General features: G+C 49.4%; 1 protein-coding gene across 4 annotated transcripts in view; it reads right to left on the bottom strand.

Annotated features, from left to right (window-relative positions):
• Window positions 1-18,794, bottom strand: part of LOC116942653 (uncharacterized) — a 179,357-nt gene that overhangs the window by 115,716 nt on the left and 44,847 nt on the right. For all 4 annotated transcript variants that reach the window (XM_032954834.2, XM_032954835.2, XM_076067281.1 and 1 more), the window contains exon 10: window positions 6,906-6,965. In XM_032954834.2, coding sequence (XP_032810725.2) covers window positions 6,906-6,965 — 60 coding nt within the window. The remainder of the gene's footprint in view (window positions 1-6,905; window positions 6,966-18,794) is intronic.

The raw sequence follows: 18,794 nt of genomic DNA, 5'->3' as shown, positions 1-18,794 counted from the left end.
AGAGCTGGGACTGTTTATAAAAGCCGGACGGCTGAACGGGTCTAGCGGCTGTTCTCCAATTAAAGATCCAAAGACGCCACACTGAAGACATGGTTCCAGGGGCAGGACCCGAGGACCTTGGCTGGGTCGGGTCGGAGTTAGCCCCGTGGATAGGACCCGAGGACCTTGGCTGGGTCGGGTCAGAGTTAGCCTCCCTGACCCTGTTAGCCGGAAGACCGACACTAGAGCTGTTCCCCCAGTGTGTAGGGCATGCTAGCCAGGAGAACATACCTCCCTAGAGTATCGGGTGGAAGGGACCGTTACCCCTTTGTGTCAGGGACTGCTATTGCTATAATAAACGTGTTGCCTCCAGAGAAGCCTCTCTCTCTCTCCATTTATACCCACTACAACTGGTGACAGAAGTGGCCAAATAGTTAGCTAGCATGGAGACGAGAAGAAAACTTTGTACCAGGGCTCCGGATGAAGAAGACGACGAAACAACAGCCCTGGGGTTGACAGCCCTGGCAGATGGTGAAGATGCATTGCTGGCTGAGCTGCAGTCTGCCCGGTCACGTGGCGGCTCACCACCAGTGGGGAGGGCACTTGGGATGGCGCATTCCAATCTCGCCGAACTCCTGCATGCCGCGGCCTCCATCCTCGACGAGATTCATCGCGGGGAGCCAGCGGAGGAGGGAGAAGCAGACCTGCAGGGAGCTGCAATTCCCGCCACCGCTTCTATAGTTCCCGCCCAAGAATTTGAAACTCCCAACGAAGGTGGGGGAGCTTCGCCGGAAGCCACGGGCACCATGGAACCTACGGAGCATCCGGACACAGTCCCCACCAATCAGGATCACCGCATCATCTAAAGCGCGACCAGCACAAGGGGCCGCCATCTTTCCTGCGGATGGCGGTGCAGGTCCCACCAAGAATGAAGAGGAGTAGCTGTCAGCGGGACGTGTGCCATCAATTCAGAAACGCCTGCCCGTCCTCAAGGAGTTTTCCGCGATGGGAGGCGACTGGGTGGCTTTTCAAAGACGCTTCCTCTCCAACTGCGAGATGGCGGGGTGGATGGAGGTGGAGGCGCTACGAGCACTCCCAGCCACCCTGGACGATGACGCTCTGGCCACCCTCATCAACATTCCGCGGGCGGATCGCTCAACGTTGCAGCAGGCGCTGCAACAGATGGCTGCAATCTACGGACCGCCGTCAGACACACGCCATCGTTTTGCTGCACGGTGGAAGGTTGAGTCCAAAACTCCCCTCACCTTCCTCAGCGCGTTATTGGCCTTGGCAAAGGCCGCTTTTCCCCGTATGGACCACGAGGGCATCGACGCTCTCTTCTTGGAGAAAATGCTGGCGCTGGCATTGGAATTGCGTGTGGTTATACACGCTGTGGACGACGAGGACCTGTGCTCCCTGCGCGTCGCTAAATGCATCCAGGTGCACTTGCTCCTCCAGAGGGAGACAGGTCTGGTGGCCTGTGCTGCGCTGGCTGAAACTTGCAGTTCATCGGAGGAGTCGCAACCCAACCAGGCCTTTGCGTCAACCCAAGACAGGGTTTGGAGGGCCGACGATCGGCCGCAACAGGGGGATTTCTGACAGCAGGGACAGGTGTCTCCGCGGCTGGACAGAGTCTTCGTCACTTGCTACAACTGCGGACTGCGGGGGCACGTGTCATCAGGCTGCCGAGTGCCTCGACCTCACATTCCTGGACCTCAGCCATTGGCCCCTCACTCATCTTCGGCTCCGCAGCAACCTCAGGCGAGTTGCGGCACCATACACACTTGGCCCCTGCTCTCACCTCATACATCTCGTTGCGCCGCATCGCACGTTCGTCGTGCGTCGGGTGTAGGGGGACTGGAATATGTTAAGACCGATTTGGGTGCTCCAACCGGATCAGTGGTCGGAGCTGGCCCATAGGGTTATTGCCGCGGCCGCGGGGTCCTCCGACATTATTGGATCTATCGAGGGGCTCGCTTTTAGAATTCTGGTTGACATGGGGGCGTCAGCAACCATCATTTCGGACCTTATTTACAACATTTTGCCAAATAAATGTCGTTCCCTATACCCCGTTGAAGTGCCATGTTTCGCCGCTAATGGAGGGTCATTGGGCATAGTTGGCCAGATTAATGCCCAGATTTGTATTTGTGATGTAAAATTGATGGGCCCTATTCTAGTCTCTTCGTCCCTTGCCGTTCCGTGCTTACTAGTAACTGATTTCTTAGGTAAAATGCCTATCAAAATTCTGATCGATCAGGGTTGCATCGAACTCCCCTCCGGCCGGCGTATGTCATTGCTGCCCTTCCCCACTTGGTTGCGCACGGCCTATGCTACCGTGCAGGTGTTGGCGTCCCAGACGTTGCGCATTCCTCCGGGCGCGCAAATGCTCGTTCCCCTTCGGTTACGTAAACCACTCGATTCAGGGGCGACAGCAGGGGGTATCCTGTTGGGTCCATCGAACACTGCGTTGCATGGATTGGAGCTGGTCAGAGCACAGACTCTGGTATCTAGCGATAGGGATCCCTTCATCCAGGTCTTGAATGCAGGGTTGCGGACGATCGTCATCCCGCAGGGTACTGTGCTCTCTCACGCAACGCCCGCGCTCCAGGGGGATTCGGCCGTGGGCCACGTTGGAGCTGTACCGCAGTCGCAACTGCACTCTGACCTCGATGGACGGTGGTTGGATTCGCTTTGCTCGGCGGCTGGCAACCTGTCTGACTCCCAAAGGGGTAAATTGCGCACGCGATTACGGGAATTTACCGACGTTTTTTGTAAAAGTAAATTTGACATTGGCTGCACTAAATTACTGAGCCATCATATTGACACAGGTGACGCCGCTCCCATCCGGCAGAACCCATATCGAGACCGGCTGAAAAAGAGCATGTCAGGTTGGCCATCAATGACATGCTAGCCGCGGACATCATTTCTCCATCCAACAGCCCATGGGGGGCCCCAATTGTTCTAATTAAAAACCATGATGGCAGATACAAATTTCGCGTAGATTTCCGTAAGCTTAATAACATTTCGGTGGCAGACGCGTATCCCCTTCCTCTAATGGACGAATCAATGGGCGCCTTAGCGAGGGCACGTTATTTTTCAATGTTGGACCTTTTGTACGGATTATGGCAATTGCCCCTGGACGAGGCCTCAAAACCTAAAACCGCCTTCCGTACGCCGCAGGGCCTTTTTCAATTTAATCGGCTGCCCATGGGTCTCCACTCGGCTCCAGCGACATTCCACCGTTTGATGGAATTGGTCCTCGCTGGGCTACAGTGGGACTCATGGCTGATATATTTGGACGATGTCATTGTCTTTAGCCGCACATTTTAGGAACACCTGGAGCGCTTGAGGGCTGTCTTTGTTAAAATGCAAGCAGCGAACCTTATATTCAAGCCCCAAAAATTCCACCTATTGCGGGAATCCGTGCGTTACCTCAGCCATATTGTCAGCCAATCAGGCATTGCCACCAACCGGGAAAAGACAAGTTGTGTTTGCACATGGCCGACCCCCACATCAGTGGGGGCAGTGCGGAGCTTCATCGGTTTCCCATCATATTATCGTCGCTTTGTGGTGGGGTTGGCTTCCATCGCCAAACCCCTCCATGCGCTGATGGCCAAGGGTTAAAAGTCCCATTAGGGGTAGGCGGAGGATGCCGTGTTTAACTCACTTTGCGATGCCTTGGTAAATGCCCCTCCCCTACGCTACCCCAACTTTTCCGTGCCATTCATTCTCGACACGGATGCCAGCAACACAGACATTAGCGGGGTATTGTTGCAGTTCATCGACGGGGTCGAATGTGTTGTTGCATATGGCAGCAGAGTGTTGTCTCCGGTGGAGCAACGCTTTTGCGTTACTCTCCGTGAGCTGCTAGCCATCGTCTTTTTCGCGCAACAATATCGGCCATATCTGTACTGCAGACACTTCACCGTGCGGTTGGATCATGCGGCACTGCAGTACGCAATATGTGTTGACCAGCTGGCTCGAGGTCCTCCAGGACTATTCATTTACGGTTACCTACCGTAAGGGCACCCAACACTCTAACGCCGACGCTTTGTCGCGGTTACCAACGAGCAACAAATGCGCGTGCTTCCTGGGCTTGGGGCATTGCAAGCGGCCAGTTGACTGCTCACCCCCACCCCTCGCTGCATCGGCCGAAGTGGTTCCCTCTGAGGTGGGTTCCTCAGTAAAGGCTGATGGGGCGGTCGTACGGGATGCAATGCTTGGCCTGAACCTCGCAGATTGGGGATGCCTACAAATGGAGGATAGTTCTCTCCTCAGGTTGCGCCGCCGCACCGGGCAGTCCGATGGGGTTAAGAGCCGCGTGGGCTTCACGTCCGTCATCCTGCGCGACGGCCTTCTGTTGAAATGGGATGGCAGCTCACGCCGGTACAACATTTTTGTGCCCAATGCCCTGCGGGGTAAGGCTGTTTGGGCTGTCCACGAGCGCCTTTTGCACTTGGGGGTGCACAAAACCCTTGCCACGCCCCAGCTAGATTTCTGGCCGAGCATGGCAAGGGATGTGGCCGACTTGCTGCAGGGCTGCGTCCAGTGCGCATGGCGGAAGCCATCAGTTAGGCCGTCCTGTCTGCCCTTGCAGTCAATCCAGGTGTCCCGCGTCAATGAGCTTGTCGTGCTGGACGTCCTTGGACCCTTTCCCACCACCCCCCAGGGTAACAAGACCTGCAGGTTTGGGTGGAATGTTTCACACAATGGCCTATGGCCTGGCCACTCCCCAACCAGTCGGCGGCGGCCATCACCTAGGCTTTTCTCCAGGACTATGTCCTGGACAAAGGTGTTCCTGAGCGTCTGCTGACCGACCAAGGGAAACATTTTCATCCACCTTGCTGTGAGACGTGTGCAACCTGCTGAGCACGCACCCGCAAACGGACGGTATGGTTGAGCGTCTGCATAAGACGTCTGCATAAGACGATCACCTCCATGCGGTACCATCAAGTGAGCGAGTCGCAACTTGATTGGGATCTCCAGATTCCTGGGGTCCTGGCTGCGTACCGGATGACACCTCACGCGGCAACCGGCTATTCGCCATTCTATTTAATGTACAGCAGGGATGTCAACACCCCCGTGGAGGTGCAGTTGTGCATCAAATCGCCCGACTCAAAGTAAAAAATTACGGAACACATGCGGATCAACATCCAGAAGTTGGCCGAAGCGCAGGAGGCGGCTAAAGAAAATTCTAATTCGAGCCAATTGGCCAACAAGCGATTGCGGGGCCTCCGTGCATCCGGACACGTGTGGGTCAAAGGGGACAAGGCCTGGCTCCACTGCCCTCAGGTACCCTTGGCCACATCGCCAAAGTTGCTCAGGCCCTGGAGGGGCCCTGTCGACGTCGTCCAGGTCGTCCGCCCGCAGTGTATTATGGTTCAATGGGGGAGGCAGTACTGGTACATTCACCCATCGCGCCTCAAAACCTTCCTTGTGCCGCGCATTCTCACTCCATCTCCGCGATGCAGGGGCCGTGTATGTGATGTGTCCGATGAGTCGAGTTGCGTGTCTGTGGAGTCTAACTCTCAGCGAAGTCCTGTCATTGTATCCCCAGATGCTGCAAGAGTAAAGTCTCCGCAGCCGTCCACGCCGGCTGCTCCTGTGACTCCTGACGTCTAGTGTTCACCCGCCCGTCCGGATGTTCCCCATGCAGGGCCGGTCTCTGCTGGCCCACCGCCAAACCTCCCTGACATTTCTGGTGGTCCAGCGATGCGGACCCGATCTAAGACTTTTCGATATTCGTGACCCCCCCCTTCACTCACACAAGCACCACGCCGCACGTTCACCTTCACGTCCGGCAGGTTGTCTCGGTCAGAAGCCTTTCCTTACCTTTGTAATGCCAACGGTTGGTGGCACATCGTGGCTGTTGTGGTTTTGGCGTGTACTGGTGGGGCGTGGGCGTTCGCACGTGCAATATTATTTTTATTCCCGGCCCCGTCGTTCTTCCTTGTGTATATTTGTAGATAGTGTAGATATTGTACAGGTGGGCTAGGGTATTCATGATTGGGTTACTGTTGTGTTTTTTTTGCTGGTTGTTGAGGCACACGTGCTTGCGTTGTGTTAAATACACTGTTCATTGGGGGGAGAGTTGGCAGCCGGGACGGCTGGATGCTATGAGGGGGAGAGTGATGTAGTGGCACTGTTGGGCGCGATGCGCGGTCGCCACTACTCTTGGCCGGTAGTACCGGCCCCGTGTCAACAGGGGGCGGAAGAAGGGCCGAACTAGATTGCCCGGATTAAGTCAGGCCATTGGGCTCAGGTGACTCCCAGGGAGGCTCGTGACCAGAGGTGCAGACCCCAGACCCCCAAGAAGGGGCTGGGGGGATGACGTCACACTCCAGGTCCCTTTTCAAGGTTAGAGAAGGAAGGCGTGGCTAGGGGCGGAGAGAGCTGGGACTGTTTATAAAAGCCGGACCCTTGAACGGGTCCGGGTGCTGTTGTCCACTTGAAAATCCGAAGACGCCACCTTGAAGACCTGGAGCCAGGGACAGGACACGAGGGCCTTGGCTGGGTCGGGTCAGAGTTAGCCTCCCTAGACCCCGTTAGCCAGAGGACCGACATGAGAGCTGTTCCTCCAGTGTGTAGGGCACACTAGCCCGGAGAACATACCTCCCTAGAGTATCTGGTGGAAGGGGCCATTACCCCTTTGTATCAGGGACTGTTATCGTTATTGTTATAATAAACGTGTTGCCTCCAGAGAAGCCTCTCTCTCTCCATTTATACCCACTACACATGCACAACGTGCAGAATGAGTCCATTCCAACAAACGATTTCCAAAATAAGTGACCCTGAATGCATGAGGAGACTTTCTAAACGGCCTTAGTGAAAATGCTTTTTGTACAACAGCTTGCATTTTCACTTCAACAGTTGGCACGCCTCTTTATTCAACTCTGCCAAGGGTGGGGAATGAATAGAATATTTACCCGGTCTCCGTAGGAAATGTCCAAGTCGACATCTGCGGAATCCTGCTGCAGTCTTCCATGCTGGGAATAATGGCAAAATAGAACATTAACAAAAAAACTAAATGTACGATAATTTATCAATTGAATGCCAGTGGTGGACATTTATACGTACAATTTATATATTTTCACACGATGGTGATGCATATTATATGGAAAACTCAACATGGCTTGTGCAGAATCTATATTTTAATGAAAATATTCGAAGCAATGTTGCATGGGAGAAATACATAAATAAAACCAGTATCTGTGGGAGTCTCATCGCCATCTGCACAGAAACTATTCAACACTCTTTATAATGAAATGGGTTCTTTCTGCTGCTTGGAAGTGATACATATTTAATTTATACAGAAGATTGCCATAATTAGGTTTGACAGCGCATTGCTACAAGTTGAGGGTATTTGCAAATACATATCTTGCCGATTCCACATGTGGTCAACATGTATTCTTCATGAAATAAAATGTCCGTTTCTTTTCCTCTGTATTACGTAAATATATACGCGCTGCGGGTACAAGGCTGCCTTTGTGTGGATCACGTGAACTGTACATAGATTTGCGCCGTGTTTCGTTGGACTAGAACTTGCGGAACAAGACATCCGTCAAGTCCAGACACAACAACTGGTCTCCAAATGACTGTCTCTTTACATTAGCATCATACCATGACCACACATGGGTCTGCGAGGATGTTCTTTCCTTGTGCATTATGTAACCTACATGCAAAAGTGTGGCGAATATCAAATACAGTATTAATACCATATTGCTGTGCTTCTTTAGGGTGGCAGTGTTAAAATTCCATGCTGACTCAGACGCTTGAACAAACAAAAATATGGCCTAAGTTGATGGTCAAGCCAAGAAACACTAATTTATTTATCGACTTGAAGCCAATAGCCGCAATAATTGTGAAATAGAAGCAAAACGCCAGTCCCACGTTTAATTTGTTTTGTTTCCACACTTTAAATATGAATTAATGTTTGCCGTTTGGCATCCTCTGGTCTAACACTGTTTAAGACTAAGCTCTAAAGAAAGCTGTCTCTGGTGTGGACCAATCAGTTTCAAAGACAATGCAAAAACTGCCAGAGCATGTTTATTTTTGTGCATGTTCACCACAAGTATATGTGGTTGATGTATCAGTCCCAGCCATTGCAAAAGGTTTCAGTTTAGTGTTTTAATATCTTAACACCTGTTTTATTGCCAGAAAGGATACAACCTATTCTTATATCGTAGGACAGTGTCGAACCATAATACTATTGCACCACATGGATTTATATGGCCTCAGACCGACACACACATCCATGATTTTTCACTAAATAAGGACAATGCAAAAATTGAGTAAGTGGTTCTGTGAACACCAAACTTGAATACCTTCGTCTCCGTAGTGCTAACTACTGTGTTGATACACCACACCAGGTTCTCTTTTTAGGCTGAGTCAACCTATGTTGAGGTGCAGATGCCAAGTATCACTAGAATTGCACGTGGCCAAGAATCAAACCATGGTCAAATAAATTATTGTGAAGTGCACTACTTTTTCACAACTCCCTAAATGCACACACATGCGAACACATTGACAAAGATCGCCTGTGCAGTCATTAACAGACTGTTGGGGAAAGCACTATTAGCGAGCACCTACAAAGGTGAATACAGCACACGAGGGGGTGGGTGGCCAGCACTACGCCTGGCTACCTTTGTCTCCGAGTGCTGATGTTAACACGAGGTACTCATTTAAGGTGGAGTCAACCTATTCGGAAGCCCATGACCGGTTCAGATATTCGTCACTGATGTGAGTCGTGAGGAGTAACTGAATGCAGATCGCCAGGTTTGTAGCCAACAACAACAACCGCCATTCGCCACTAAGTGGCGGTGACGTCACCACGACGCTTGTGCCCACACATGCAAGCAAAGATCAAGATCCCCCTCATAGCCTTAGTAGACAATTGGGGCAAGGGCTGTTAGCGAGCACCTATGGAGGCCAGAACGGCACACAAAGGGGTGAATGGCCAGCACCATGCCCGGCTGCATTTGTCTCCTAAGTGGTCATGTTTACCAATTGCACCAGGTACTTATTTGAGGCTGAGTCGACTTAGGGGAGGCCCAGGACCGGTTCAGATATTCGTCACTGGTGTTGGCCATGAGCGGGAATCAAACTCGGGCCACCGGGTTCATTGTGCAGCCCGCTAACCGTAACACTACGCCCCCCACCCCCCACACATGCAAACACATACAGACACACAAACAAAGACCCAGTCAAACAGACAGAGCTCTATAACCATTATTTAACACGGGTCAAGTACAGTAGTGGAAAATGGACACTTGGCTGACTCTGAGCCATATGGTTACTTGAAATGCATATGCACACTGTTTCTGAAAACTGGCCTTTTCTTATGTATACAGAAAAAACACAACCAATTATAACTACCATAATACAATTTACAAATTGTAAAAGACAAGAACCTGAAGAATTATATTGATTTCAAATGTCCTAAATGTTGCGGATATGATAGCTCTAGTGGTTATTTTCTAACCAATGCACTGTATTGTTTTAATGGCTCACGCTGTACGTGTGAAAATTACCTATCAACTAAGCTTCCTATATCTGTGAGACTTTGATTAACGAAGCCAAGGCCAGGGTTGAAGCCTGGGGTCTCTTAGGTAAAGCCCAGTGTCCAGGCAGGTCTAGGCCGGATACTGTATTCTCGGCTGAGGATTGTATTCAGCCATTGACAATAATTTCGAACAATAATTTGCAGTTAATGTAAAAAACATTTAAATTAACAACAGTAGTCTTAAATTAACCTTAATTTGAGGCACATTTCTTCAAAAAGGACACGCTCGCGTATTTCTGTAGGAATTCCTCTGGGGGTTTCATGAAAGCTTTAGAAACCTAAACATTGTCTGAGAGTTATCATTCTGAGAAATGGCACATGACCAGTCTGAAATAGGACCCAATTCCTCAAAAGTCTTGCAGTGCAGCACCTGTGGCGAGATGAAGGTCAAGAAAGAGAGCTGAGAAAATGTCCTTGAGCCAACCTTGAGGCTGAGGTCTGGGCTCGAGGACCCAACACTGAGGTCATGTGTGGCCTAAATATAAACTCTATCTGGGCCCCATCACAGGAATGTGGAATGTACACTACTATCTCAGGAATGAGCATTGAGATGAGCCCTGCACAAAGCTTTCATGAGTATTGAAACACACTTTTACATACCATAGCATAGTCATATCCACTTAGGTCTGACTTTCAAAGATATAATATCTCAGTGTCCTCTCAGCTGGTTTAATACATTATAATGAAATGAAAATTTATTTGAAACAGATAATAAAACTAACAAAACACGCTGCTGAAAATAAGCTCTGATGATTCTGAAAAATGTGTATGCGCCTGCAAATAGTTTTAAATCAGCATCGACAATAATGTGTGAAAAATATACCAAAAACATTCCACACGACACTTCATAACAAATAACTGAAGCCTTCACACAAGATCAACAGAAGGGAATCAGATGGTATCGTTTGTCTTTCAACTCCTGGTTGCCCTTCACGGTGGCAATTTCAGATAGAGGGCAAAGCAGGCATTTTAAGCGAGACACCGTGATGCAGAGATACTGATCATGTGTTTCTGCATTTGTGACCTAATCAAACCCGCAAAGCCTAACCAACAATTAAGTTTGGAGGTGAATGCTAAATTCAAGTCCCTGGTGTCCCCAATAAATAGGCTGCCTAATACAATTCTGCGTGTATTATGTATTGAGTAATGGATTTATCTTTTCGTTGATAAATATATGTTCACATTCTTTAACAAGGATGCCATGATTGTGTGTTTGAGATAATACCATTTTAATTGCGTGAATATATCAACTATAAATCAGAAAAAAAAAGTGTGTATCTGTTTAACATTCCAAATGCTACGGCATATGAAAAATACTATAAATATTTTATAATTTAAAATACATGCTTTATATTACAGCTAAAATAGATTAAGTGACTAGTGATGCAAGCAAAGTGCATGTTAAATGCAATATACATTTGGTTAATCAATTATCTGGTTGGAACTTACACATATCGCTAACATTTACTTCTCCTGCTTGTTTCGTGGCTTAGGTTATCTCTACAACGCTTCATCGTGTACAATTAAATTAATCGTCATCATTTAGCCATGATCCATTCACTGCTGGAAGAGACCTCGCTAAGCAACAGTCCATTTAGGTCCTGGACATGAGCTGATGTCATTGCTCCATCCCTGTGGTGGTTATCCTCCCAGGTGAGTTTCCTCCTTCAGCTGCCACTCTGTCATCAGTCCCAGCCATTGGGGCCATCATGCCTTCTTATAACGTGTCCCAACCCTTTCTATCGGGTGCCCAAGTGGCGAGATGTTAACTACCTCGCCTGGCATAATGGAGGTCGTGGGTTTGATCCCAACCCTGACGCCTGCATATTTGGAGTTCGCATGTTCTCCCCGTGGTCGCGTGGATTTTTCTCTGGGTCCTTCCGTTTTCCCCTCCACATTTAGAAACATGCGTTTAGAGTATTTCGCTGCAATAAATGTCCACATGGTAAGCCACTTCGTTGAGCTATCATTTGTGGCCAGGTAACTTAAAAAAAAGCTATATCTCTGTGTGCTTTACCTGGTAAAATATTATTATAGCTTTAAGTTTATAGTTTTACTTTCTAAAACAGTCAACATGATTTCCCTAATTTGCATTTGTTCTTTGGTCAATGTATTTTTGACTCCCCACGCATCTTTGTATACTTTTTAAAAGTTGCGTTCTATTTTCTTTGTGAGTGACCATCTTTGCGATCAATGTCATTTACAGATAAAATGCACTAATTAAAAACATTCTTTGTGAGGCACATTGCTTTGGTGCTTTTGATTTTCCAAAAGCACTCGATGTTGTTTGTACTTGCTCACCTCGATATTTAATCACTTTGATCTCAACCCGACTTTAGCAATTTGACTTGTAAATACTAACCCTATCGTTGCCTCCTGTCCCAAGCAATCATGTAACCTTGCTTAAATCAAGAAACATATTAACTCTTACCTGCTACAACTTTGACAGAGCTGTTTGTTGCTGGCTGATCGACAATTTAGGTATTTGGGCTTATGCCCAGCGATTCTATATATACTGCATGGAATTTTCATCCTGTCTCTCTAAAAAATATCTTAATTAGTTTAGCAAACTTAGTGTACACAGCATTTGTTTTGCTGGTATTTCTCTTGTGCCCAACGTTTCAGCCTCCTTTAGTAGCTTCTTCAAACAAATCCCTGAGTTAATTTAAGTTTGTTGTTGTAATGACTATGTTATCAGAAGATCTAAAATGGTGAATATTTTATCCACATATGTAAATGCCTTGGTATTCTACAATCCAATTTGTGGAAAATATTTTCTGTTACCGTCAAATGCATTGTTACTTTCGCTATTTCATCTCTGCGTAGTCGTTTTACCACTATACACAGTATATTTTATTTAAATCATACATAACCCAATCATTTACATTTTAAACACGTATACACAATATATAGTACCATTAAATGACAATGCATAATCACATGCGTCAATGTGAACAACCCATAACAACAGCAATATATAAATGTACACACCACATAATGGTGCATGATAACCCTGTGTATAAGCAATTGTCACAGGGTGGGGCGCAGCATTGTGCTATGTACCTGGCCCCCTCGGCCGTCCATAAATGACGTCACGCGATTTTGGACGATTTTTGATCCCCGCCCCCCCCCCTTTCGTCACACGGAGTCACAAAAAGTCAGACCCCCCCTTGAATATGGCGTCACAAAGCTCTGCCCTCCCCCCCAAAAAAACATGCTTCAAATCGCTTTAAACTATTGTCATGTAGTGCGTATAAAAAACGTCTATTTAATTAAGTAGAACGTGTTGTCTATATTTATTTAAAGTTGCGCATTTTGATGTGACGTCACATTTCTCAAACCCCCGACCCCCTCGTCACACATCGTCACAAATATCTGACCCCCCCCCCAGGTGTGTGACGTCATTTATGGACGCCCCCCCCCCCCTAAGTTCAATTCCCTGCCAGGAAAAATGCCAGTGACACCTGTTTTTAGCTTCCCCTGGGGTGACTCGCTCAGCCTTACGTGGTTTCAAGTGCAACGTGTTCACATCATTGTTGCACACTTATTATCCAGCGCTTTGGAGGCAATGGGTTGGTGGATCATCATGAAGTCGGTTTGTCGACCAGGCATTGGTAGATAATCATTAATTAGAGCAGCATCTTGATTATTATAATCGTCATCATCACCTGCGATGAGCACGTTTGGCTACGTACGGTGCGAAATACGTTCGAATCCAACATTCAAATCCCCCACAATTACTGCCATCATCACCATCGCAATCACTATAATCACCAACGTAGATTTTAATTAACGCTAAGCCATCGTTGTCTTGGCGCTACTGTTGTGCACCTTAGTGGAGAGCAAAACAAACTACTCACAGGCATTAGCGCGAGTGTGTTTTTGTGTTTGTGGCGTGGTGTTGGCCACCCACCCACTTTCGTGTGCCGTGCCAGCCATCGATAAGTGCTCGCTCACGGCACTTGCCACAACAGTCTGTTAAACCCACACGGGTGATCTCCTCCGTCTTTGTGTGGGAGCGGTCAGCGCTACGATGCGCTACGAACCCGGAACACTCGACTTGGATTCTCGCTCATGGCCAACACCAGTGACGGTTACCTGAACCGGCCGTGGCCCTCCCCTAGGTCGACTCAGCCTCAAATGAGTAGTAAACATCACCGCTGGGGAGACAAAGGGGGCCGGGCGTGTTGCTGGCCACCCAACACCTTTGGGGTCGTCCATAAATGACGTCACGCGATTTTGGACGATTTTTTGACCCCCCCCCCCCCTTCGTCACACGGCATCACAAAAAGTCAGACCCCCCTCCCTTGGATATGACGTCACAAAGCTCTGCCCCCCCCCCAAAAAAAAAAACATGCTTCAAATCGCTTTAAACTTTTGTCGTTGTAGTGCGTATTTAATGTGGCACTGCACTCTGATGTTGCAGGAGAAAACATTTATAACAAAAAATAAAAAAGTATATTTAAATAAGTAGAACGTGTTGTCTATATTTATTTAAAGTTGCGCATTTTCATGTGACGTCACATTTCTCAAACCCCCCTTGTCACACATCGTCACAAACGTCTGACCTCCCCCCCCCCCCTAGGTGCATGACGTCATTTATGGACGGGCCCCTTTCGTGTGCTGTGCTTCATTGTGTGCTCGCTAACAGCACTTGCCCCCGACAGGCTGTTTGGGCTGTACGCGGAGGGTGGTGGTGGTGGGTGGGGGGTGGTCTTCGTCGTCCTCGTGTGTGAGACGCGTGAACCCTGACCCGTCACGGCAGTCTGTCAGCAGGGTGAGCGTGCGGTGAGGGTGCTGTGAGCGTGCTGTGAGGGTGCTGTGAGCGTGCTGTGAGCGTGCTGTGAGCGTGCTGTGAGGGTGCTGTGAGGGTGCTGTGACTGTGAGCGTGCTGTGAGGGTGCTGTGAGCGTGCTGTGAGTGTGCTGTGAGGGTGCTGTGAGCGTGATGTGAGGGTGCTGTGAGGGTGCTGTGACTGTGAGCGTGCTGTGAGGGTGCTGTGAGGGTGCTGTGAGGGTGCTGTGAGCGTGATGTGAGGGTGCTGTGAGCGTGCTGTGAGGGTGCTGTGAGGGTGCTGTGAGCGTGATGTGAGGGTGCTGTGAGCGTGATGTGAGGGTGCTGTGAGCGTGCGGTGACTGTGAGGGTGCTGTGAGGGTGCTGTGAGCGTGCTGTGAGGGTGCTGTGAGCGTGCTGTGAGGGTGCTGTGAGCGTGCTGTGACTGTGAGCGTGCTGTGAGCGTGCTGTGAGGGTGCTGTGAGCGTGCTGTGAGGGTGCTGTGAGCGTGCTGTGAGGGTGCCGTGAGCGTGCTGTGAGCGTGCTGTGAGGGTGCTGTGAGGGTGCTGTGAGCGTGCTGTGAGGGTGCTGTGAGCGTGCTGTGACTGTGAGCGTGCTGTGAGCGTGCTGTGAGGGTGCTGTGAGCGTGATGTGAGGGTGCTGTGAGCGTGCTGTGAGGGTGCTGTGAGGGTGCTGTGAGCGTGCTGTGGCTGTGAGCGTGCGGTGACTGTGAGCGTGCTGTGAGCGTGCTGTGAGCGTGCTGTGAGGGTGCTGTGAGCGTGCTGTGACTGTGAGCGTGCTGTGAGCGTGCTGGCGTCGGCGCGCACATGACCCCAATTGCCATCGGCACCCCCCGCCCCCCCCCCCCAGCTATTGCCTGGCCGGTGGGGGGGGGCTCTTCCCACTCTGCCCAGCGAATATGGGTTTAACAAACAAAAAACCTTCACGTGCATTTGGCCCCAATCGCTTTTGGGGAATATCCAGCCAGTGCCGGAAGTCGGCAAAACGACTTCCAACCAATTCAGCAGGTCGCTTCTGAAAAAAAAACAGGCTAACACCTCACTGCGCTTTGCCTCGTAGATTGTGGATGGTTTAGTTGCACCTGCATGTTTTTGGGTGATCTGTTTACCTTTATTGTCCGTTACACTCCTATCATGTTTTTTTATTGTTTGTTGTAACGTTCTTGCCCGCCCCGATTGGACATCGTGAAAAAGAGCTTTACAGCTCATCGGATTCGTCCAGTATAAATACATATTCTGAAATTCTGACAAGCCGTCACCATTCTATCACCTGATGAATACCGTCAGGCGAGCAATGCATTGTTAGGAGGTCAACAAATGTTCTAAGGAGAGACTGGTCACAACCATAGGAATGTGTAGTTTCAACCCACTGGCTCTGAAGAAAAACACCACCTAATGCTTCTCTTAGAATCAGCCAACACCGATTTGTCAAAATACTGTGCGTGTAAGCTCCAGTACCTTACAGCACTTCGATTACAAAAAGTATTCCCCGGCAATGGGTCGCGTGAATGCATACCACGTCTCACGGCTTTTTGCAGCATCGGCTATGCATGTTACAAGACAAAGGCAGGTTACAACTGTGAGAGGGAGAATGGAAAACGCATTACTTGAAACTGATGACTCAGCACGCACGCACACACACACACGTTACCAGTTCTCCCCGAGAGCCTCTGGGGCCAAGTGGGCCCTGTTGTGTCTTTTATGACTGCCACTAATCAGGCATTGTTCCCCGCAGGCTGTGTGTAACACCGAGCGATGCCGGCGCATTATCAGTTTGCGGTTTCAACCGCACAGGTGATACATTGAGACGCAAGTGTGGTGAACGTGTGCGATGGAGAATTATTAAACAGCTACCGAACACATTGGCGCAGGAGTGAACCACACGTTAGAGTTGACATTACAAATGCTTCTTTCACGATGTTTCTGCTCTTCGTTCAAATCGTTGCCCTGAAGCGGTACGGCACAACGCCCATGAATGGTCGGACCCTTACCGCGTTGTGAAGCGGTACAATCCTCCAGATAAGGGACTTGACGGATTGATTGGCATGCAGTCAAGCAGTCCCACTTGCAAGTGTAGCGACACGTATGTCACGTGCAAGATCATAAATTCTCAAGACAACGGGATCTCCATCGTCCACACCGGGGGCTAAGTGGTAATCCGGCATTGCCTGGCCAACGGCCGTCACTGCCAGCAGTAATGTGCTGGTAACGGCCATCGCCAGGCAACCGGGCCGATAACGTGAAATTGCCGCTTTATGATCGGTGTGGCAGAAACGGGATTCCAGGTTGGCTAATTTCGCCTGCCGAGAGTTTTCCGTTGGAAACCGTGGGCATGTTCGGAAACGTCGCGCGTGTGCGCGTGCGTGCGTGAATGAGGCTTCTAGTGGGCTGGGGATGACGGGTGAAAGAGATGAGGAGTGGGCGAGTGGACGTGGGTGGTTGGGGTGAGTGGGTGTTGGTGGTGGGGAGAAGATGTGGGCCTGCGTAGAGGGGGAAGAGGGAAGCTTTGGTGCTCAGGCTAATGGGGCACACCGTGACGGCATTGCCTAGGAGTGGCAGGCAATCAATCGTTCAGGCGCATTGAGGATCTCTGCTTTTTAGTCATTGGATGATTTTAAAATAATGCATGCTGGCGTCACTTTTGACACTGAGTGAGCTTACGGTTCCATTATTCCTTTGACAATTTTTTTTGGTTCTCCCTATCTGCAGCTTATATTAAATAGCAACATTACATTTGTGTATGTGGACGTAAAAAAGAGTCACGTTCTTCCACTTTGTATTGATTTTGATTGGGATGCTGGCGTCAGGAGCGTGTGTGTGGGGGGAGCGGTAGTGTAGCGGTTAGCGCGCAGCGCTACGAACCCGGAGACCCGAGTTTGATTCCCGCTCACGGCCAACACCAGTGACGATTATATCTGGGCCGGTCCTGGGCCTCCCCGAAGCCGACTCAGCCTCAAATGAGTTCCTGGTGTGCAAACATCGCCACTAGGGAGACATAAGCGGTCTGGCGTTGTGCTGGCCACCGATCCCCTCCGTGTGCTGTGCTGGCCTTCATAGTTGCTCGCTACCAACACTTGCCCCGACAGTCTGTTAAGGTTATACGGGGGATCTTCCTTTTTTTTGGAGCAGTAGTGCAGTAGTTAGCACTCTGCGCTATGATCCGTGCGACCCGTGTTCGATTCCCGCTCATGACCAACACTGGTGAGGATTATATCTGGACCGGTCCTGGGCCTCCCCTAGGTCCACCGAGTATTAAAATGGGTACCTGGCACAGTTTGTAGTAAACATCAGCACTGGACGTGGTTCTGGCCACCCACTGGCTTTCATGCGTGTGTGGGCCTTCACAAATGACAGCACTTGGCCCAACAGTCTTTTAAAGGCTATACTGGGATTGTTGTCTTGTTTAAAAGCAGTGCGTTGGTGAGCACATTGATTTCTCCACATGGCCAACATCAGCGAACTCAGACTCAGCCTTAAATGTGTGGTACAGTTTGGCACCAGCTATCATAGAGTGCGGTCGAGTTGCTACAGTTCTCTGCGGTGATCACAATGTATTTTAAAACAATGGTGCTATGCCTCTCTGAATAAAATTAACGCTGAGCTGCTTTCCGAGATTCGGCAGCGAACGGGACCCAACCTTCAACTTGCACACGTCTCGAAACGGATTAATCGGTGCTCCCTGATTGGACTTGGCTTAACAGTCTGTCAAAGGCGAGACAGGGGATCTTTGTATATGCATGTGCGTGTGCACATACACTAGCGAGTCCGAGGAATACCAGCTGCCAAACTGCCAGGGGCAGCCTTAGCCAACCAACACTCCTGCCCTCAGACAGGTATGATCCACACAAGCAAATCGAACAACCTCAGACAAGTTTACACTGCAAAGCCAATGGACTTGTATATGGTGATAGCCAAGAACCGTCCAACATTTATAGCTTAAACCGTGCATAGCATTCCAAACTCTTCCAAGCAGGAAAATCACTTTAGCGCTCAGCTCAAGAAACGAGTCTCCTATAAATTATCACGTGGTACTTTAACACCGAATGTTGGTGCTCTACACCTCGCTGCAATGTGGCGAAAAATGTCACCACACATTGGCGTAATAAATGCCATTACAGGGAAATGGCTTTTGTGTGTAGTCATTCCTATCCTACAGCATGTTCGGTCTGAAGAGGGGGCTTAATCAATGGGTTAAAACACACATCAGATAAATGGTCAACACCTCTATCATTCTCGGTCCAAGCCTTGGTAACTGAAATGTATAAGAGGGGTTGAATACACAGTGACGGGATAGCGTATGCCAAGTTATTATTGATGCCTGGTAAAACAAAAAAAAATGTCTACAAAAATTGGAAGTCGCTCATTATGTGTACATAAGTCCTTTCCATATTTTAAGTCAAGTATTGAAGTTTTATTGACAACAATATGCCACAGGGCCAAATGGCACTTTTTGGGACCGCA

The sequence above is a fragment of the Petromyzon marinus genome, chromosome 15, assembly GCF_048934315.1.
Source record: "Petromyzon marinus isolate PM22_M1 ecotype Great Lakes invasive population chromosome 15, UKy_Petmar_22M1.pri1.0, whole genome shotgun sequence".
Lineage (NCBI taxonomy): Eukaryota > Metazoa > Chordata > Hyperoartia > Petromyzontiformes > Petromyzontidae > Petromyzon > Petromyzon marinus.
The sequence above is the reverse complement of the archived record's forward strand: the minus strand, read 5'-3'. Positions and strand labels throughout refer to the sequence as shown.